Below are 22,954 nucleotides of genomic sequence, written 5' to 3'. Positions count from 1 at the left end.
ATTGCTGTGAGCAACCATATTATTCGTGGATACTCTCGTTTTAATCATGACAATCTAAGCTTTCTAACGGTGTATGGCATGACTATATTCACCCAAGAGTCGTTGAAATAATAAGCTGATTAAGGTGTGTTGTGCTTTCCGGTGACAATCAACATTTTCTTGGTCAATTTGATGTGGATATGTGTTAACATGGGTAAATGTGACTGTTAAGACAACAACAACATAGATAACAATATGGCGAGCGTGTTGTTCTAGGCTAATACACAAACAGCACATTTCTGTATAATAAAGGGCTACATATTGTCAATCTAAATGATCTGCTTTTAGTTTTACTCATGTATTCATGTTTTACTGTACCAGATGAAACATGGAGAAGCCTACACATCAGTGCAGCGTGTGCCACAAGACTTTCACTAAAAAGTCCAACCTGACGAGGCATCTGAAGATGTCCGAGACGACCCCATCCTCGGCGGTCTCGTCATTCCACTGCCCAACATCAACGCCAAGTCGATCTCGACCTTCACTGCTAGGGAGGAGAAGAAGGCCAACTACGGGGCGACAGTACTACCCAAGGTGACTCCTCACCTGAAAGTGCTGTCTGACGCACCATTCCCGTAGGCTCCTGCGCTGCCAACATCCCTCCCTCTGCCAGACCGGCCTCAGGTCCAGTACCAGCACATCCATCACGAGGCTGGAAAGAGACGTGGTGAGAAGCGGAGGTAAGTTGTCATAAGCACTTTGTTTCCCCTGCTGGCTGTGGAAAGCAAATAGCACACGTCATATCAATACCGATCACATGTGTATTTTATATTTCCAGATTATTTGTTGATGAGCTCTGGCCCTGTGACTCCTGCGAACCGGCCCGTTCAGCTCACGGTGTTGTCGTCCTCCACCCGGCCCAAGCCTGCTGCGCTCACCCACCTCCAGCCGAGGCCTCCTGCTGCGTTCACCTATGGCCCACCCCCTGTTTCGTGGGCCATCCTGCAGCCAGAGCTTTGTCCCTCCTGCACCAACAGTGAAGGCATTCATCCCCAACAAGTCCTCACGGCCATGTGGGGCTACGACAATGTGGTGTACGACAATTTTGAACACTTTAAGAGTGTCGTGGATGCGGAGTTGGGAAGGAGGAGTGTGTGTGTGTGTGTGTGTGTGTGTGTGTGTGTGTGTGTGTGTGTGTGTGTGTGTGTGTGTGTGTGTGTGTGTGTGTGTGTGTGTGTGTGTGTGTAATTTACCTCTGTGATGCCACTGTTCCTGTGCCATCTGTAGGAGAGAGAAAGTGGCTTGTTTGTGTTCGTTTGTCTCTTTCTTTGTGTGTATTAAAGTGCTTCAGCAAGCACTATCTATTTATATAGTTAAAAAAATGCACTTTGCAGTTTTACTTAAAGTTATTTTGTTTGTTTTTTATTTATTATTATTTATATTGATGTTAAAATGCACTTTGTAGTATCTGTTCTGGTCTATGTTCAATATCAAGGCCAATCTTTTTAACCTTAATCAGTTCCAATCTAACACAATCAGTTTACATAGCCTTCAGTGGTTGTTCATGTACAGATAATCTGTGTTTTTGTCATGTGTGTTGTTTGTTTGTCAGCTTCATGTCTTTGTGATGTTTGCCTGTATCTGTCTGCTTCATGTTTAACAAAAGTTTGCTAAAGAAAACACAAAAAAACACAACAGAGAGGAACGGCTTGAGCCTTTATTTGTTGATTGGTCACCTGAGTCTTTGGATCATCATGTTCATTATTGCACTTTAGCCTGTACAAGCCAATTGTTAATTTGTATCTTAAGTACAAGTGTGTGTTTTTGATTATTATTGATGTTATTTATGTGCCTGTGTGTATGTGATGTGTGTATGTCTGTCAGCTCCATGTTTAACTAAATGTTTGCAAATGGTAGTAAATGTTTGTCTCTCGTGTTCTCACCTGTAGATCTGTACCTTGTCGTTGTGGGCGAGCTTTTAACTAAACAGATCTTGTTTACTTGTGTTTTTATATGGATTGCCTTTTCAATGAAACACATTCTGGGTGAAAAATAAAAGTTGTAAAAGTATTTTGGAGTCTCTGTGTGCTTGGGTTTCACAAGGGGTGGGATAGTGGAAAGAAACAAAACACACCAAAGCAATTAGAAGTCCTTGTGTGAAAACAATGAGTTCTGTGAATGACTCTGATGTCTTCCAGACAAAGTGAGAGTGCACTGAATACATTCATATTCTTTTTCGTAATTCAGCCCAAAAATTACAACAATTATACACTTTTCCACTTGATTATATGAATCTCATCAGCTACGCCAACTCAAACTATAAAAATAATAAACAAAACATTCAGCAAACTAGTGGATTTTGATAAACTAGGCCTTGCACATGACATTTCTGGTAATAAAACCTCCCACCAGTGGCCACCAGATGGAGCCCTCCGTTTAGGATCGTGATCCTCTGATCCGATCCCAGGGGTTGTAGGATAGGGACTTTGGGGGGTCATGAGCCATTCCCAGGCGAATTCTCCTCCAAGTCCCCAAGCTCCCGCCAGCCGACCAATGGTTGTACAATGCTGTACAGAGTTGTACAGCGATCAGCCAATGGTTGTATAATGTTGTACAGAGATCGGCGCTCAACAGACCAATCATTGAGCGAGGATAGGAAAACGTCATCTAATTTATTCATATATGCACGATCTCGGCACTGGCGGCGGCCATTGTTGACGTTGATTTCTCACAGGTAAAGTTTCATATTCTTCATCCTAACGCCGTTTTGTCTGTGAGCAACCATATTACACGTGGATGGTCTCGTTTTAACCATGACAATCTAAGCTTTCTAACGGTGTATGGCATGATTGTATTCATCCAAGGGCCGTTTAAATATAAGCTGATTAATGTGTGTAGTGTAACGATAGCTCGCCAGACTGTTTACATTGAAGTCTAACCGAGTTAACCGCCAACACTATTATTGCTGTGAGCAACCATATTACACGTGGATGGTCTCGTTTTAACCATGACAATCTAAGCTTTCTAACGGTGTATGGCATGACTGTATTCATCCAAGGTCCGTTGACATATAAGCTGATTAATGTGTGTAGTGTAACGATAGCTCGCCAGACTGTTTAACATTGAAGTCTAACCGAGTTAACCGCCAACACTATTATTGCTGTGAGCAACCATATTACACGTGGATGGTCTCGTTTTAACCATGACAATCTAAGCTTTCTAACGGTGTATGGCATGACTGTATTCATCCAAGGTCCGTTGACATATAAGCTGATTAATGTGTGTAGTGTAACGATAGCTCGCCAGACTGTTTAACATTGAAGTCTAACCGAGTTAACCGCCAACACTATTATTGCTGTGAGCAACCATATTACACGTGGATGGTCTCGTTTTAACCATGACAATCTAAGCTTTCTAACGGTGTATGGCATGACTGTATTCATCCAAGGTCCGTTGACATATAAGCTGATTAATGTGTGTAGTGTAACGATAGCTCGCCAGACTGTTTACATTGAAGTCTAACCGAGTTAACCGCTAACACTATTATTGCTGTGAGCAACCATATTATTCGTGGATACTCTCGTTTTAATCATGACAATCTAAGCTTTCTAACGGTGTATGGCACGACTGTATTAATCCAAGGGTCGTTGAAATATAAGATGATTAATGTGTGTAGTGTAACGATAGCTTGCCAGACTGTTTACATTGAAGGCTAACCGAGTTAACCGCTAACACTATTATTGCTGTGAGCAACCATATTATTCGTGGATACTCTCGTTTTAATCATGACAATCTAAGCTTTCTAACGGTGTATGGCATGACTATATTCACCCAAGAGTCGTTGAAATAATAAGCTGATTAAGGTGTGTTGTGCTTTCCGGTGACAATCAACATTTTCTTGGTCAATTTGATGTGGATATGTGTTAACATGGGTAAATGTGACTGTTAAGACAACAACAACATAGATAACAATATGGCGAGCGTGTTGTTCTAGGCTAATACACAAACAGCACATTTCTGTATAATAAAGGGCTACATATTGTCAATCTAAATGATCTGCTTTTAGTTTTACTCATGTATTCATGTTTTACTGTACCAGATGAAACATGGAGAAGCCTACACATCAGTGCAGCGTGTGCCACAAGACTTTCACTAAAAAGTCCAACCTGACGAGGCATCTGAAGATGTCCGAGACGACCCCATCCTCGGCGGTCTCGTCATTCCACTGCCCAACATCAACGCCAAGTCGATCTCGACCTTCACTGCTAGGGAGGAGAAGAAGGCCAACTACGGGGCGACAGTACTACCCAAGGTGACTCCTCACCTGAAAGTGCTGTCTGACGCACCATTCCCGTAGGCTCCTGCGCTGCCAACATCCCTCCCTCTGCCAGACCGGCCTCAGGTCCAGTACCAGCACATCCATCACGAGGCTGGAAAGAGACGTGGTGAGAAGCGGAGGTAAGTTGTCATAAGCACTTTGTTTCCCCTGCTGGCTGTGGAAAGCAAATAGCACACGTCATATCAATACCGATCACATGTGTATTTTATATTTCCAGATTATTTGTTGATGAGCTCTGGCCCTGTGACTCCTGCGAACCGGCCCGTTCAGCTCACGGTGTTGTCGTCCTCCACCCGGCCCAAGCCTGCTGCGCTCACCCACCTCCAGCCGAGGCCTCCTGCTGCGTTCACCTATGGCCCACCCCCTGTTTCGTGGGCCATCCTGCAGCCAGAGCTTTGTCCCTCCTGCACCAACAGTGAAGGCATTCATCCCCAACAAGTCCTCACGGCCATGTGGGGCTACGACAATGTGGTGTACGACAATTTTGAACACTTTAAGAGTGTCGTGGATGCGGAGTTGGGAAGGAGGAGTGTGTGTGTGTGTGTGTGTGTGTGTGTGTGTGTGTGTGTGTGTGTGTGTGTGTGTGTGTGTGTGTGTGTGTGTGTGTGTGTGTGTGTGTGTGTGTAATTTACCTCTGTGATGCCACTGTTCCTGTGCCATCTGTAGGAGAGAGAAAGTGGCTTGTTTGTGTTCGTTTGTCTCTTTCTTTGTGTGTATTAAAGTGCTTCAGCAAGCACTATCTATTTATATAGTTAAAAAAATGCACTTTGCAGTTTTACTTAAAGTTATTTTGTTTGTTTTTTATTTATTATTATTTATATTGATGTTAAAATGCACTTTGTAGTATCTGTTCTGGTCTATGTTCAATATCAAGGCCAATCTTTTTAACCTTAATCAGTTCCAATCTAACACAATCAGTTTACATAGCCTTCAGTGGTTGTTCATGTACAGATAATCTGTGTTTTTGTCATGTGTGTTGTTTGTTTGTCAGCTTCATGTCTTTGTGATGTTTGCCTGTATCTGTCTGCTTCATGTTTAACAAAAGTTTGCTAAAGAAAACACAAAAAAACACAACAGAGAGGAACGGCTTGAGCCTTTATTTGTTGATTGGTCACCTGAGTCTTTGGATCATCATGTTCATTATTGCACTTTAGCCTGTACAAGCCAATTGTTAATTTGTATCTTAAGTACAAGTGTGTGTTTTTGATTATTATTGATGTTATTTATGTGCCTGTGTGTATGTGATGTGTGTATGTCTGTCAGCTCCATGTTTAACTAAATGTTTGCAAATGGTAGTAAATGTTTGTCTCTCGTGTTCTCACCTGTAGATCTGTACCTTGTCGTTGTGGGCGAGCTTTTAACTAAACAGATCTTGTTTACTTGTGTTTTTATATGGATTGCCTTTTCAATGAAACACATTCTGGGTGAAAAATAAAAGTTGTAAAAGTATTTTGGAGTCTCTGTGTGCTTGGGTTTCACAAGGGGTGGGATAGTGGAAAGAAACAAAACACACCAAAGCAATTAGAAGTCCTTGTGTGAAAACAATGAGTTCTGTGAATGACTCTGATGTCTTCCAGACAAAGTGAGAGTGCACTGAATACATTCATATTCTTTTTCGTAATTCAGCCCAAAAATTACAACAATTATACACTTTTCCACTTGATTATATGAATCTCATCAGCTACGCCAACTCAAACTATAAAAATAATAAACAAAACATTCAGCAAACTAGTGGATTTTGATAAACTAGGCCTTGCACATGACATTTCTGGTAATAAAACCTCCCACCAGTGGCCACCAGATGGAGCCCTCCGTTTAGGATCGTGATCCTCTGATCCGATCCCAGGGGTTGTAGGATAGGGACTTTGGGGGGTCATGAGCCATTCCCAGGCGAATTCTCCTCCAAGTCCCCAAGCTCCCGCCAGCCGACCAATGGTTGTACAATGCTGTACAGAGTTGTACAGCGATCAGCCAATGGTTGTATAATGTTGTACAGAGATCGGCGCTCAACAGACCAATCATTGAGCGAGGATAGGAAAACGTCATCTAATTTATTCATATATGCACGATCTCGGCACTGGCGGCGGCCATTGTTGACGTTGATTTCTCACAGGTAAAGTTTCATATTCTTCATCCTAACGCCGTTTTGTCTGTGAGCAACCATATTACACGTGGATGGTCTCGTTTTAACCATGACAATCTAAGCTTTCTAACGGTGTATGGCATGATTGTATTCATCCAAGGGCCGTTTAAATATAAGCTGATTAATGTGTGTAGTGTAACGATAGCTCGCCAGACTGTTTACATTGAAGTCTAACCGAGTTAACCGCCAACACTATTATTGCTGTGAGCAACCATATTACACGTGGATGGTCTCGTTTTAACCATGACAATCTAAGCTTTCTAACGGTGTATGGCATGACTGTATTCATCCAAGGTCCGTTGACATATAAGCTGATTAATGTGTGTAGTGTAACGATAGCTCGCCAGACTGTTTAACATTGAAGTCTAACCGAGTTAACCGCCAACACTATTATTGCTGTGAGCAACCATATTACACGTGGATGGTCTCGTTTTAACCATGACAATCTAAGCTTTCTAACGGTGTATGGCATGACTGTATTCATCCAAGGTCCGTTGACATATAAGCTGATTAATGTGTGTAGTGTAACGATAGCTCGCCAGACTGTTTAACATTGAAGTCTAACCGAGTTAACCGCCAACACTATTATTGCTGTGAGCAACCATATTACACGTGGATGGTCTCGTTTTAACCATGACAATCTAAGCTTTCTAACGGTGTATGGCATGACTGTATTCATCCAAGGTCCGTTGACATATAAGCTGATTAATGTGTGTAGTGTAACGATAGCTCGCCAGACTGTTTACATTGAAGTCTAACCGAGTTAACCGCTAACACTATTATTGCTGTGAGCAACCATATTATTCGTGGATACTCTCGTTTTAATCATGACAATCTAAGCTTTCTAACGGTGTATGGCACGACTGTATTAATCCAAGGGTCGTTGAAATATAAGATGATTAATGTGTGTAGTGTAACGATAGCTTGCCAGACTGTTTACATTGAAGGCTAACCGAGTTAACCGCTAACACTATTATTGCTGTGAGCAACCATATTATTCGTGGATACTCTCGTTTTAATCATGACAATCTAAGCTTTCTAACGGTGTATGGCATGACTATATTCACCCAAGAGTCGTTGAAATAATAAGCTGATTAAGGTGTGTTGTGCTTTCCGGTGACAATCAACATTTTCTTGGTCAATTTGATGTGGATATGTGTTAACATGGGTAAATGTGACTGTTAAGACAACAACAACATAGATAACAATATGGCGAGCGTGTTGTTCTAGGCTAATACACAAACAGCACATTTCTGTATAATAAAGGGCTACATATTGTCAATCTAAATGATCTGCTTTTAGTTTTACTCATGTATTCATGTTTTACTGTACCAGATGAAACATGGAGAAGCCTACACATCAGTGCAGCGTGTGCCACAAGACTTTCACTAAAAAGTCCAACCTGACGAGGCATCTGAAGATGTCCGAGACGACCCCATCCTCGGCGGTCTCGTCATTCCACTGCCCAACATCAACGCCAAGTCGATCTCGACCTTCACTGCTAGGGAGGAGAAGAAGGCCAACTACGGGGCGACAGTACTACCCAAGGTGACTCCTCACCTGAAAGTGCTGTCTGACGCACCATTCCCGTAGGCTCCTGCGCTGCCAACATCCCTCCCTCTGCCAGACCGGCCTCAGGTCCAGTACCAGCACATCCATCACGAGGCTGGAAAGAGACGTGGTGAGAAGCGGAGGTAAGTTGTCATAAGCACTTTGTTTCCCCTGCTGGCTGTGGAAAGCAAATAGCACACGTCATATCAATACCGATCACATGTGTATTTTATATTTCCAGATTATTTGTTGATGAGCTCTGGCCCTGTGACTCCTGCGAACCGGCCCGTTCAGCTCACGGTGTTGTCGTCCTCCACCCGGCCCAAGCCTGCTGCGCTCACCCACCTCCAGCCGAGGCCTCCTGCTGCGTTCACCTATGGCCCACCCCCTGTTTCGTGGGCCATCCTGCAGCCAGAGCTTTGTCCCTCCTGCACCAACAGTGAAGGCATTCATCCCCAACAAGTCCTCACGGCCATGTGGGGCTACGACAATGTGGTGTACGACAATTTTGAACACTTTAAGAGTGTCGTGGATGCGGAGTTGGGAAGGAGGAGTGTGTGTGTGTGTGTGTGTGTGTGTGTGTGTGTGTGTGTGTGTGTGTGTGTGTGTGTGTGTGTGTGTGTGTGTGTGTGTGTGTGTGTGTGTGTAATTTACCTCTGTGATGCCACTGTTCCTGTGCCATCTGTAGGAGAGAGAAAGTGGCTTGTTTGTGTTCGTTTGTCTCTTTCTTTGTGTGTATTAAAGTGCTTCAGCAAGCACTATCTATTTATATAGTTAAAAAAATGCACTTTGCAGTTTTACTTAAAGTTATTTTGTTTGTTTTTTATTTATTATTATTTATATTGATGTTAAAATGCACTTTGTAGTATCTGTTCTGGTCTATGTTCAATATCAAGGCCAATCTTTTTAACCTTAATCAGTTCCAATCTAACACAATCAGTTTACATAGCCTTCAGTGGTTGTTCATGTACAGATAATCTGTGTTTTTGTCATGTGTGTTGTTTGTTTGTCAGCTTCATGTCTTTGTGATGTTTGCCTGTATCTGTCTGCTTCATGTTTAACAAAAGTTTGCTAAAGAAAACACAAAAAAACACAACAGAGAGGAACGGCTTGAGCCTTTATTTGTTGATTGGTCACCTGAGTCTTTGGATCATCATGTTCATTATTGCACTTTAGCCTGTACAAGCCAATTGTTAATTTGTATCTTAAGTACAAGTGTGTGTTTTTGATTATTATTGATGTTATTTATGTGCCTGTGTGTATGTGATGTGTGTATGTCTGTCAGCTCCATGTTTAACTAAATGTTTGCAAATGGTAGTAAATGTTTGTCTCTCGTGTTCTCACCTGTAGATCTGTACCTTGTCGTTGTGGGCGAGCTTTTAACTAAACAGATCTTGTTTACTTGTGTTTTTATATGGATTGCCTTTTCAATGAAACACATTCTGGGTGAAAAATAAAAGTTGTAAAAGTATTTTGGAGTCTCTGTGTGCTTGGGTTTCACAAGGGGTGGGATAGTGGAAAGAAACAAAACACACCAAAGCAATTAGAAGTCCTTGTGTGAAAACAATGAGTTCTGTGAATGACTCTGATGTCTTCCAGACAAAGTGAGAGTGCACTGAATACATTCATATTCTTTTTCGTAATTCAGCCCAAAAATTACAACAATTATACACTTTTCCACTTGATTATATGAATCTCATCAGCTACGCCAACTCAAACTATAAAAATAATAAACAAAACATTCAGCAAACTAGTGGATTTTGATAAACTAGGCCTTGCACATGACATTTCTGGTAATAAAACCTCCCACCAGTGGCCACCAGATGGAGCCCTCCGTTTAGGATCGTGATCCTCTGATCCGATCCCAGGGGTTGTAGGATAGGGACTTTGGGGGGTCATGAGCCATTCCCAGGCGGTCTCCCATCCAAGTACTAACCAGGCCCGACCCTGCTTAGCTTCCGAGATCGGACGAGATCGGGCGTGTTCAGGGTGGTATGGCCGTAAGCAAAGGCAGAGTGAACAAGTGGGCCTTTTATAGCTGGCTGCTGTGAGCAGTATTGCCTTTGATGTTTGATGTTTCTACCTCCTAATTGATCAAAATGAAAGCTTTTTTCAACTTCGAAAAAGCTTACAGCACCTGGTATTCCCAGGCGGTCTCCCATCCAAGTACTAACCAGGCCCGACCCTGCTTAGCTTCCGAGATCGGACGAGATCGGGCGTGTTCAGGGTGGTATGGCCGTAAGCAAAGGCAGAGTGAACAAGTGGGCCTTTTATAGCTGGCTGCTGTGAGCAGTATTGCCTTTGATGTTTGATGTTTCTACCTCCTAATTGATCAAAATGAAAGCTTTTTTCAACTTCGAAAAAGCTTACAGCACCTGGTATTCCCAGGCGGTCTCCCATCCAAGTACTAACCAGGCCCGACCCTGCAGGTGCAGGGGTCACCTTGGTGACCCCTGCACCAAGGCGACCCTTGCACCGGTCTTCAATCCTTCGTATCCCTAATTATGTTATTTAGACATTGTAGTGCAGTGGTGAAAGATAAGGGTTGTGCTGTCAAAGGTTGCAGGTTCAAGACCCATGTGTGATATAGATTTTATCCGGCTAAAGTGTCCGAGTGTCTTATTGGGAACATCACTCATACTAATTGCATTGTTTTTCAACAGGTTTGCTGGCATCGTGGTTAAAGCTTTAGTCTTGCAACCAGAAGATCCAAGGATTCAATCCAGCTCGGGGAATAACTTTTTCACCTGATATCTTTGTGTAAAGGGACTGTTCTTCTAACCATCCCCCGCCGGCCTTCATGTGGGGAAAAGTTCCTTTGACATTATTGTTTAAAAATGCTTAACATGGCTAATAGCCTAAAGACCTTGGTAACAATCTAGATATTTTTTCAGAAGTGTACTGCTTTATTATCTTTAGTGTTTTATCAGTGCACAGTTGCTCTGGGGTTGGAGTTTACTTTAACATGAGAAGCTAATGCAGACTGAGCTGTGGGACCACTAAGCCTTGCTACCCTCATGTAAAAATGACGGTCAAAACATAACAAAATTATACTTTCTTGGACTTAACACACGTTGGGCTAGTCACCCATGCATTTTATCTCCAGTTAGCCTTATAATATATTCTAAATAAGCTGTTAATGTAATTCCCCAGTCACAAGCACGAGGAAGCAATAGCACCCTCTTTTGACTACTAGCCTATAGGCCTACCTCTTTAATACAGTCTGGCTACCACTGATGAAGTTCAAAATTGTTAAATAAATTGATGGAAATAAAATAACCCAAGCCACAGTTTCTGCGTCATTGCATAAACAGCTAATCAGCTATAGCCTAGTAGTATTAATATAATTGATATTGTATTGAACTATGGTAAAATATTGTGCACAGCACCATGCTTATATTAGGCCCGTTTTGTGTGCCTGGTTTTGTGTCTCCTGGTAGACAGCTGTGGTGACTTTGGACTTGATAACACAGTGGACCAACACCATCAGATGACATGGTGCCTCAAATCATCACTGACTGTTGAAACTTGACAGTGGTCTTCAAGCCCCTTGGATTTTGTGCCCCTCCACTCTTCCTCTAGACTGTGGAACCTTGATTTCCAAATGAAACGCAACATTTAATTTGGATCAGTGATGATTTGAGGTATCATGTCATCTGCTGCTGTTGGTCCACTGTGTTATCAAGTCCAAAGTCACCACAGCCATCTACCAGAAGATTTTAGAGCACTTCATGCCTCTGTCTGTTGACAAGCTTTATGGAGATGACAATTTCCATTTCCAGCTAGACTTGGCACCTGCCCACGGTACCATAAACCACTGGTAACTGGTTGACTGACCATGGTATTACTCTGCATGAATGGCCAGACAACTCTCCTGACCTGAACTCAATAGAGAAACTATGGACTATTGTCAAGAGGAAGATGATACACACCAGACCCAACAATACAGACGAGCTGAAGGCCACATCAAAGCAACCTGGGCTTCCATAACACCTCAGCAGTGCCACAGGCTGATAGCATCCATGCCACGCCGCATTTAGGCAATAATTCATGCAAAAGGGGCCCAAACCAAGTACTTAGTACATATGCATGTATTTAAAATCCTTTTTTTATTGATTTTATGTAATATTCTAATTTTCTGAGATTTTGAATTTGGGTTTTTTATAAACTGTAAGCCATAATAATCACAATTATAAAAAATAAAGGCTTCACATATCTCACTTTGTATGTAATGAGTCAGTATACAATATTATTTTCACCTATAAAGTTGAATTACTGAAATAAATGAACTTTTGCACGATATTCTAATTTTTCGAGTTTCACCTGTACATAGTAGTAACTCTCAGACCCCGTTTCCATTAGTCTTTAACATGTGGTTTTTGTGATCTGATCACATTAATACAGCTCTAACTACAGGTGAAAACATTCTCAAAACGCATTGAGATGCTAATCAGATGTTAATCCCAGGTGGAAACAGGGTCTCACTGAGTTTTAACTGCAGAAAGCTCTTCATGTGCAGCGTTGTCGCTGCTCTCTCCCGGTGCATTGTGGTCTCAGTACTAGAGGAAGCTGCTGCAGCTGCACCGGAATCTGAAGAATTTGAGGTGTCCGCCAAGTCTGCTGCTGTTCATCGTCCGCTAGTCCCTCTGTACCTCTATCCATTGTACTGTTCTCTCGGCGGGCTGTAAGGTAACAATGCTTATTTATCTAGCTCATCATTTAGTCATCACCAAGTCGTCTCAATGCTGTGTTTGTCGTCGTGCAGCGGTTGTACCTCCGACGCTAACATTAGCTGTTTAAGTTAACATCCTGCAGAAGAAGCTACTCGGCTAGTTAGTGGTTGACGCTATACTAAGCTCGTCTTGTAGCAGTTAACTGAACGGCTAGCGAAGGCCGAAATCTTGATAATATCTTTAATTTGGGCTTGTTTTGTTTGTTTTCCAAGAACAAAGATTACCGTAAATTAGCGGATTTCTTGGCAAATGTCAGCATCAGCACAGATCACACCCACTGGGTTGTTACCGTTAGAAAATAGCATTTGCTAAGCTAATTTACTTTCCAATAACTTACTCATATGTTGCCAGTTAGCGAGTTATGTTTATTTTGGTTAGCGTTACATATTTCTATGATTAATCCAGGAGGGTAAAGATGCTTAAATTAGCTCTAACTAGCTTCTAAACTAGCGTGGACACAAGTTTACAGCCCGGACAAGCTGTTAGTTTCATATACAAACCAATATTGTAGTCTGAGAGCTGTGGGTGTGTTTCTGAATGTTTAATTTCTTTTTTGAGTGTCTGAACCAGCAACCAGATGGTAAACGTATGAAAGCAGTTGTAGAGTCATTGGGATTAATGGTATGCATAGTTTAATCTCTTATGCTCATATCATGGCGTTGTAGTGGGATGCAGCTGTTTAAAGCAGGAAGTATAGTTTCTTTTGTGGTGAGACGGGTGAGACACATCATTCTCAAACCTTTCTGAGCATACAAACCAGACTTCCTGTCTCTCACGCTGTCAGGCCTGTTAGTATGCTCTTGTAGGAACTACCTCCATTTCAGAAAAGGGTCCATAGAGTTACAAACAGTAACAACTGTCATCTTCTCGCTCTCAGTATGTGATCTACTGTCTTTAATTTCAGGTTGAACAAGGTTCAAAGATGTCTCAGGCAGACAAAATGAAGGTGAGTCTGGGAAACCAGAAATGACTGATATAGAATGCAGTTATATTATAACAGATGTATGCTTCAGTGCCTGTCTGTCTAGAACTAATGGCTAAGCAGTTATATGATGAGAAAGTAAGGAAGTGTGTGCGATATGTCCCTATTCTCACTGTTAAACTTCCATCCCAGTTGTTGTCTTTTAATTCAGTACAATACTGTTTAAACTGATGCCTAATTTCAGTGTGCCACTTAATGCTTCCCTGCTTTGTACATTGTGTTGTTGTCCAAAACACAAATATCACTCAATAAATGCTGCTGGTTCACTCTGGCCTGTGCTTAGTGTGCTGCTTCCCGTCCTCATGAGTCACTGATGTGAAGCTCGTAGAAAGGCCCAAAGGCAGAGCAAGAACACACTGCTTATCAGTCATGACCTTTGCTGAAAGAACGAAGAAGGGAGGGTTTATAAGTCTTACAATAATGTGTGGCCAAAATAACAACCTTAACAAGGAACATGACGTGTACCTTTTCTATTTCTGTTTGATTTGTTTTGTAAAGGTTCTTGTTTTGCTACATGAGCGGTTCAATGTTGTCCTATTGGCCTTCTTCTCTTTGGTCGCAGTAGCTTTGTGTAGAAAAGAGCCATAAACACTGGAATGAAAGGTGGAAGGTCTTTTGCAAACAGACTGCAGAGAAGCCACTCCTAAATGTCCAGTCTGTCTGAAAACAGATGTCTCCTCATCATATGCTATTGCTATAATCACCATGTTTAACCTTCAAACTGATTTAGATTTGTGACAAAAAAGGTTTTAGTTGAAGTTTTAAATATTTGCAAAGCTACATTATTTCATCTTCAGGTTAAATGTCACCCAACATGTTTTTCCTGCTAATTAAGCCTCTCCTGAATTTTCTACTTTGCTTTTTTTTCTACAGCAGGGGCAGTTCAACAACCCGGAGACCCCGGGGTATGTTGGATTTGCAAACCTGCCCAATCAGGTTCATCGCAAGTCAGTAAAAAAAGGATTTGAGTTTACGTTGATGGTGGTAGGTGAGTGTATCATCACATTCTTCTTTATATCTTTTTGGTCTTTTCTCGTTTTGTTCTTGTACTAAATGTTAGTTTGGAAAATGATAGTGTATCTCAGTGATAATAACAAGCTTCATGATGGAATGACATGGAGAGTAAGCATGGATATTTGAGGAATGTGTCTTAGTTTTTAGGGTCATGTGAGTTTGTATTTGTTATAAAATTATGGTTAGATCTTAGTTAGTAGCCTGCACAACGTAAAGTTGTTTCTGTCATATTTTTGTTTGTATGCAGAGAGTAAACAAATGGTTTTGTCCTTGACCTTGTCTTCTGAACTACGGTACATAGGTGTATTATAGTGTGCATGAAGGCAGTAGAAAATGGTCGATGTCACATCGGTGTAGTGGCTCAGCTGGCGTGAGCAGCAGCTCAGATTCATGATGGGAACACTGACTGTGTGAACTTCCCTGTTTGTTGGTAGGGGGGAGGGTAGCAACTCCCCTCAACACTGCTCATCCTTTTGCTTTAAAATAAACCAGAGAGGAATGTAGCCCGTGGGCCTCGAGGGACTGATTCACACAGTGGACAAGAGCCTGCTGGTCCCTCTACTGATGTAGTGCTTATTTAACCATCTGTGTGACCCCATTTTTAAAATAAATCAGAGAACATTTAGATAGCTGTAGTTTTCCACCACAGATGATATCATCATTTCTCTTATGCATCATATTTTTTGCCTACCCTAAAACACTGGCATGTTTTCCTCTAAAGCTCTTTCCCATGATGCAACTGTACTGTGTGTGATGTATGTCAATTTGGATTTTCCATGCAAGATGAAAATGGCTGCTTTAGCATGTAGTGAAGACTTCTGTAAGTCTTTTGCCACGGCTCCGGTGGGAAAACAGTGCAAGCATTCCTGAGTCAAGCCCACAAGCTTTATGTTGTTAATATCTCAGCATCTCTAACTGTGTGACCATGAGACTAAAGGAACACAGTTCTTTACATATATACTCTTAAATTTTGTTCACTGCTTACTCAAAATGAGTTGAGAGAGATATATATTTAGTCCAGTGCAAAGCATTGTCTCAGAATAAGGCCATTAGTTTTTATTAAAAACTTGAGCAGTCTAACACCGGCTGCTTGGTATGAAACAAGGTGTTTACATTTAGCACTGAAGAGGTTTGTGGGAGTTTTAGGAGCTTTCATTTGTGTACAGACAGTTTAAAAAGCAGCCAAAACCATGACTTTGTTTGATAAAGATGGTGTGGCAAATTCATAATCGGACAATTACAGTTTCACCAATCTTTCTCTTCTGAAGATGGAGTCACGCTAGAAGAGGATATATCTACTGTAGCTTCTTAGGTCTTGATGCCAATATTTATGAGAGTGAAACTATCCAATGGTTCTTTAATCAGCCACCTGACAGTTCTGAGAAAGATTAATGCTGTAGTTAAATGTCATGTACTTCCGGCAGTGTGCGGCACAGGCAGTTTCCTGCAGCACTGTGGAAATCTCTCATTTTTTTTTTCACTGAAACTGATCTCGGTATGATAGTTTGCATCAACTACAACCTGTCTGCGCTGTACTCACTTTTTGCCATTGTGTATGTACTATTTATTAATTTTCCTGTTTTGATTTTGACCTTTTCATACTGACGTCGACTGCATTGTGATAGTTTAATTTCCCCGTTTTTGTCAAAAGGTGAATCTGGACTGGGGAAGTCCACCCTGATCAATAGCCTTTTTCTCACTGACCTTTACCCTGAGAGAGTCATCCCTGGAGCAGCAGGTAAAAACACACTTGAACTAAAATATCCTTATTTCTAGCCGTTATTTGTGAAGCGCTTTGTAAATCCTGTGTATTTTAAAGCACATAATCCACAAACTCAACTTTTAAACAAGTGTCCAAGGAAAGACTAACTGTGTCCTCGCACTAACAGAAAAGATAGAAAGGACGGTTCAGATCGAGGCATCGACGGTAGAGATTGAGGAGCGAGGAGTGAAGCTCCGTCTCACTGTGGTCGACACGCCAGGATACGGAGACGCCATCAACAGCCAAGACTGGTAAGAACATCTTTTTATGGCTTGTGCTGATGAGGAGACTAGGTATAAATTAAGGAGTGTCGGGCCTGTGATCTCCAACAGTGACGAGCCACTAACTTTGGGCAGTTTGAAAATAGATGTCTGTCAGAAGGAGGAGATTTTATTTCTTATCTGGGCTTTTGAGTTTGGTAGTTAGTGGGTGTTCTCTCGGCATGGGTAAGTTCTGGTACATTGTCTATGATACTGTATATATCAATATGTCGTATATCTTTCTCGTCCAGCTTCAGCACTATAATCAGCTACATCGATGACCAGTTTGAGCGCTACCTCCATGACGAGAGCGGGCTGAATCGTAGACACATTGTCGACAACCGGGTCCACTGCTGCTTCTATTTCATCTCCCCACTCGGCCATGGGTGAGTCAGTCAGGATTTTTCTGTTTGTTAAAGTTGTACTTTAGTTCCTTTTTCTAAATTACAAACCATATTTGTCACACTCTCTTTTCACTCTTCTCACCGACTTGCTTGTATTTCTTGCCCCTCTTCGACCGCGTGCCTGTCTGTTTCCTGTCCAAACAGCATGAAACCCCTGGATGTTCAGTTTATGAAGGCCATTCACAATAAGGTCAACGTGGTTCCTGTCATCGCCAAGGCAGACACGCTCACCCTCAGAGAGAGGGAGCGGCTCAAGCGCAGGGTGAGAACAACACAGTCGCCCATTGTTCAGGATCTTTTCCCAGTTCCTGAAATAGACAGTAGCTATCATGACCTCAGGGTAAATGCTTTAGTCATCCAGTTTATGAAGATACGGTTTATACCTAAGGTGTTTCATTGGAACGGCTTCAGATTGAACATTTAAAACCAATAGGTAGATGAAAAACAAAGAGATAGGAAGTGTCAAGGCGGACTAGTCAAAAGGGTTGTCTTTATTAATACATATAAAGGCCTGACTCATTAGGTTGTCATTTGCAGCATTTACACAATTGTCAATAAAAAGTGATTTTCTGTGTTTTTGGTAAGATTCTGGATGAGATTGATGAACATGGCATCAAGATTTACCACCTTCCTGATGCTGAGTCGGATGAAGATGAGGATTTCAAAGAGCAGACCAAGATCCTCAAGGTAAACTGTCCATTCCCTGAATGACTAGGAATTCCTTCTTGCCAATAATAAATCAAATACATTTTTGAGGGATATGCCAATGGCCTTATTTAGTCATCCCAAATATTTTAAGCATTTCCTTTTTAATTGTAATTAATACTTATTAATGCGCATGGTTGAACCATGTCTACAGGCACATGAACTCCTCCTCCTCTCTTCCAGGCTAGCATTCCGTTTGCAGTGGTTGGATCCAACCAGCAGATTGAGGCCAAAGGGAAGAAGGTGAGGGGCCGCCTGTACCCCTGGGGAGTGGTGGAGGTGGAGAATCCCGAACACAACGATTTCCTCAAGCTGCGGATCATGCTTATGTAAGTGGTAGAGGAGCTAGAGGCTAAATCCCACTGCTTTTAGTTTAGTGATAAGTGGGAGCACAAGTTTCCTTCGACCGCATTTGTATTTATGAATAAATATGAATACAAATGCTGTTGAAGGAAGCTGTTGCTAGCTTCGAGAAATTGTAAATTGCCTTCAAACAGATTGAGAGTAGGTATACCTCAGCTAATAGCTTTTTGTTATAATGTCGCTAATAACAAAAGGGATGGAACAAAGGAAGGAGAGGAGAAAAACATTAACTGTGTGTTGTAGTCCCAGAACGATGCTAGCTTCTTATGTACTGTCTTTGGTTCAAGCTAAAATAAAACTCTGTACAGTGGAGCCAACACCTGTAGCTTTCCAAATGTCTGTGCCGAAAAGTATTCATTTGTCGGCGTCTTTCCCACAACCCCACAGCACCCACATGCAGGATCTACAGGAAGTGACCCAGGACCTTCACTACGAGAACTTCCGCTCGGACCGCCTCAAACGGGGTGGCAGGTTGTCCTCCCATGGTTACATTCTGCCTCTGTCTCCTGCGTACGTACTTGTCTGTCAGCTTGCTTTTCTGGCCCTCCCCCACCTCAAACAGCGAACCATTGATGACTATACTTTAATCCTTTTATAATATATACAGTTGTGTTAAAAAAAAAACAATACAAAACACAGAACTTTCATAGTCAGGCATATACTTAAAACACAAGACACAGATGTTCAAGTAGCAAAACACCAAATCTGTATACATGGAAGGATTCATATACTTCCAGATATGTTTGTTTTTCTCAATTCATACTGTCTAAATAGTATCCTTCTGTAGTCCAGTAGCTCTAACTCATCATTTTGCATGTTTACTACATCAGTCAGGCCGTTGTAGCAATGCAGAGCTGAATTTAAGCTAGTAGCTAAACGGCATATGTAGTGGAGTGTCTGTAGAGGTCATAAACAGGTTTGTGTCATTTAACATAGAGTGGATATATTATCATTTAACTCTCAACCTAGACCAACAAGATTCTTTTAGACTTTCTTCTAAAGGCAACCCAGGATAAGGGAGTATTTTACTGCCTTCACATTGCCCTCGCCATGTGTCCACTGATGGCTGTGTCCGGGTCTTGATTTGCCCATTCCCATGAGTGGACTGTCGGAGGTACAGTTTATTTCATTTGGGGGAGGTTAATGCTGTTCCCCTGACTCTATCACTTGCTGCTTCTCTCTCGTGAATCTCTCTGCTTTCATCTCTTTGTAGTTATTTGTTGTAGATGTCCTCTTTTCAATCCTTCTGCAAAAAAAACCTTTCACTTAACCCACTGACCCCTTCTTTACCTTCTCAATGTGGCTTTTGTCATGTTTGCCTAATGCGTTCAAAAAAAGAAATGTTACAGCGTGCACTCTCAGGCATGCACAAACACACACAAATGTCTGACTTTGTCAAAATAATGCTTTATAAATCCGCACACAAGGTGATTTGACATGCATAACCTCTCTGACTGTGCTTTTAACCTTCATGATTGTTTTGTTTGATTGGCATACAGTCTGCAGAAATACAAGAGGCCAATTCAGTAGTGTAACCGAAACATAAAAAGTAACTAAAGATGTGTCATTGATGCAGGAAGGGACCGGAGCCGGAGGAAACGGACAAAGATATGATCCTGCAGGAGAAGGAGGCCGAGGTGGGATATTTCAGACATTGCACTACTTTGAGCATATTAAAAAGAAATACGTTTTTCATGGATTATTAGTTTGAAATGTATACATACACCTTTTGTTTTCTTGCCTAGAGTAAGTAGAGAGGATGGATACCACACACATTCTGTACACATAATATGAATCTAGAGCCAGCAGACAGTTAACTAAGCATTAGGTCTGGAAAAAAACAGGGTCGTGTTTCCAGTCTTTATGCTTAGCTAAGCTAAACAGGTGATGGCTGTATCTTCTTATTTAGCGCAAAGACGGATATAGAGAGTTATTTCAATCTTTTCATCCAACTCTTCGCAAAAGAGCAAACATTCCGAAAGTGTCAAACTATTCCTTTAAACATAATTTATCATCATACAGTAAGATTCATAAGTGTTTCTGTACTGTACTTTAAAAAAAAAGTCATAATACATTTGCTAACTGGTAAATGATTCAGGTTCACAGTTAGTTTCTGTTGAAGTATTCAATGTGGGACCGGCTTTTCCTAGTCAATCATTTATAACTGGCAGACAGATATTAATGATATCTTTTATTTTTTTTGTCTGAACATTTATTTTTTTTGTAAACAATTATAAAAAATAAGAGGGGGTAGGACCAGAAAAGTTTTTCTTAACTTCTTCCTATCCCTTTTGAACATGAACTATGTTATTTGAGTTATGTATTTGTTGCTTAGGATCCTGAGGATCCCATTTGTTTGTTTTTAATTTATTTATTTCCTTTTTTACTGCTCAATCGTTTTATTTGTTTGTATTTATTTTTTAATCATGTTCAATAAAGACAAAAAAAAAGAAAAAAAAATTATAATGATAATAAAACATTTTACTAGAAGGCTTTGAATGTGCTTTGTGATTGTGTTAAGTGCTGTCGTTTCCTTGTCGTACATGTTAAATGCTCTGTGTTTTTCAGTTGAGACGAATGCAGGAGATGATTGCCAAGATGCAGCTCCAGATGCAGAAGCAGGGAGACGGAGAGGGTGATGGCCCCCATGTGTGAAGAGTCCAATGGTATGAGCCGTGTGTGGATACACACAAAACTCACTCCAATGCAGACACCCTGCATACACCACACCACACTATATTCTCTGAACAATGGGGGCTCTATTTTGTCCTGTCTTTGTAACTTTAAATGCCTAAAATGAGACCTGGTTATCTGTAGATGCTGGTCTTCTGTGAAGCCAGGCTTGATTTTAGTTTCCAATTATAACATGTCATTGTTTCTTTACGCGTGTAGGTATTTGAGCCACTGCCAGAGTTTGCCTGGAGTGAGAGAGACGGATGACAGCTGAGAAGATGTAAAGGCCATCTGGTTATTGACTCGTACAAGTTGCCACTATTTGAATTCCAATTCTACATGGGATCTGGAGTATTTTTTTTTCATTCATACAGTAAAAGTATATTCAAACAGTGTTATGTTTATATATTTACACACGGTTCTTTTTCCTTATTATAATTTTTTATTAAGCTTTTGCCAGTTACTCAAATGAAGTCACATGACCTATCTCTTAAAATGGTGGCATTTATCTTTAATGAAAACCCACCAGGATATTCTGTTACTTTTTTTTTTTTTTTTGTTTATTTACTGATTTTGCTATTTAGAAAACCAAAGTATTGCTGCTTGTATATGCTAGTCCTAAAACATTTCTCAGAGCACATGCTAACCTTTGCTCTGGGACAGAGCTTTGTTTGGGAGAGTGAACTGTGGTGAAAACTAGTAGCAGAAATAGCTTCCATTGCCATTGTTATTGCCATTTTCTCAAATTTTATTTTTTGTCAAGAGAAAACAAGATTTCATAATCCCTCTTTGAAGAAGTGACCACAAAAGCCTCCCATTGAAAAAGGGTCGACCCACCCAGCTCGTCTGCATGCCACTCCCGACTCTGTCTGGTAAAACTTCAGGTAAACTTTCCCTCTAGTGCTGTGTTGGGGATCTCCCAATACTGTCCAAATCTTAACCATTAGTGCAGTGCTCAGTTCAGTGTCTTTAAGTGCAGCGGCATTCAAGTGTTGTTAAACTCCCTTTGAGTTTGATATGAGTTGAATTTACTGTGACCCCTGAATTCTAACAGTCTTCCTGTAGACCTGACAAATGAAGGACGGACACATGCGGTTCGATGCCTCTGTTTGGTGCTTTCAATTTACTAGATGTAATTACTCCATGTCTCCTCTACACTGTAAAGTGAAGTCATGTGCCAGGGAGCATGAGCTGTTTTATGTTTAGCATTGATGCAGTTAGATTTAAGAGGTATAAAACGTGTACCTGTCCCAACTGCCGAGTACTTGTGGCCCTCCAAGACCACAGAGGTTAAAGGTGACCCAATGAGGTCAGTGTAGCCAACTTTTCCCTCACCAGCCGAGATGGTAGTTCTTGACATTCCTCTTTGTGCTGTTTTTATCCAATATGAAAGTACCAAATATTTTTTTTTATGCATATATTGTAATAAAAGTTTTATTAAACTTCATTGATCTCTTGTGATGTGTTCCTTTTTCAGTGTGCCTGCAAGAGGCAGGGCACTGAATACAATTTGTGATGCTTATTCATGAAAATTTCGATGTCCCGCACCGTTCATCACACACTCAAAAAATACATCAAAATTGGGCATGATGTAATTTGTCTCTTGCAAGACTTTCACCACAAATATCTATGGGAAACTGAATATTAAGAGCTAGAGTAAAGGGAAGACGTTTTTTTTTCCACTCAAAATTTCTCCATCCTTTTCACACGACATCAACAGAATCTCTACTCCTGCTTATACAGTATGATCAATTGGACAAGTGGTCTGAGTTAGAAACAGAAGTTAATAGAATGTTTTCCATGATATTAACTTGAGATCTTCAGAGTGAAGTGTCCTACCTCTTCCTGCTGCTTTATCAACATAGCATCCCGTGCCACACACAGTGTTTCTTTAGCCTCTGTACCTGCAATACAGACAGTATTACATAACATTAAATGTCATTTAGCAGATGCTTTTATCCAAAGCGACTTACAACTGGAGCACATTCATACACAGATAGCAGCAGCTACCTCAATTTAAAACATGTACATATTAAGAATCATTGA

At 41.2% G+C, this 22,954-nt stretch overlaps 1 protein-coding gene and 3 long non-coding RNA genes across 4 annotated transcripts; all 4 read left to right on the top strand.

The window, feature by feature from the left end:
• The first annotated feature begins 363 nt into the window (after nucleotides 1-363).
• On the top strand, nucleotides 364-2,049 carry LOC307255306. Its single transcript, XR_013845022.1, has 2 exons — nucleotides 364-719; nucleotides 818-2,049. It is a non-coding gene; the product is annotated as an uncharacterized lncRNA (long non-coding RNA).
• Nucleotides 2,050-4,081: 2,032 nt separating this feature from the next.
• Nucleotides 4,082-5,767, top strand: LOC307255305. The gene is made up of 2 exons (XR_013845021.1): nucleotides 4,082-4,437; nucleotides 4,536-5,767. It is a non-coding gene; the product is annotated as an uncharacterized lncRNA (long non-coding RNA).
• A 2,032-nt stretch (nucleotides 5,768-7,799) lies between these two features.
• On the top strand, nucleotides 7,800-9,483 carry LOC307255307. The gene is made up of 2 exons (XR_013845023.1): nucleotides 7,800-8,155; nucleotides 8,254-9,483. It is a non-coding gene; the product is annotated as an uncharacterized lncRNA (long non-coding RNA).
• Nucleotides 9,484-12,586: 3,103 nt separating this feature from the next.
• Nucleotides 12,587-22,355, top strand: septin2 (septin 2). Its single transcript, XM_080033976.1, has 13 exons — nucleotides 12,587-12,701; nucleotides 13,650-13,691; nucleotides 14,601-14,715; nucleotides 16,393-16,479; nucleotides 16,631-16,754; nucleotides 17,015-17,149; nucleotides 17,312-17,429; nucleotides 17,753-17,854; nucleotides 18,056-18,201; nucleotides 18,623-18,706; nucleotides 19,812-19,872; nucleotides 20,804-20,901; nucleotides 21,128-22,355. Exons 2-12 carry the CDS (start codon nucleotides 13,668-13,670, stop codon nucleotides 20,888-20,890), a joined length of 1,083 nt encoding a protein of 360 aa, XP_079890102.1. The 5' UTR covers nucleotides 12,587-12,701; nucleotides 13,650-13,667; the 3' UTR covers nucleotides 20,891-20,901; nucleotides 21,128-22,355.
• The last annotated feature ends 599 nt before the right edge of the window (nucleotides 22,356-22,954 follow it).

This window comes from Ammodytes marinus (assembly GCF_949987685.1).
Source record: "Ammodytes marinus genome assembly, chromosome: 9".
Lineage (NCBI taxonomy): Eukaryota > Metazoa > Chordata > Actinopteri > Uranoscopiformes > Ammodytidae > Ammodytes > Ammodytes marinus.
This window is presented reverse-complemented; position numbering and strand designations above follow the sequence as displayed.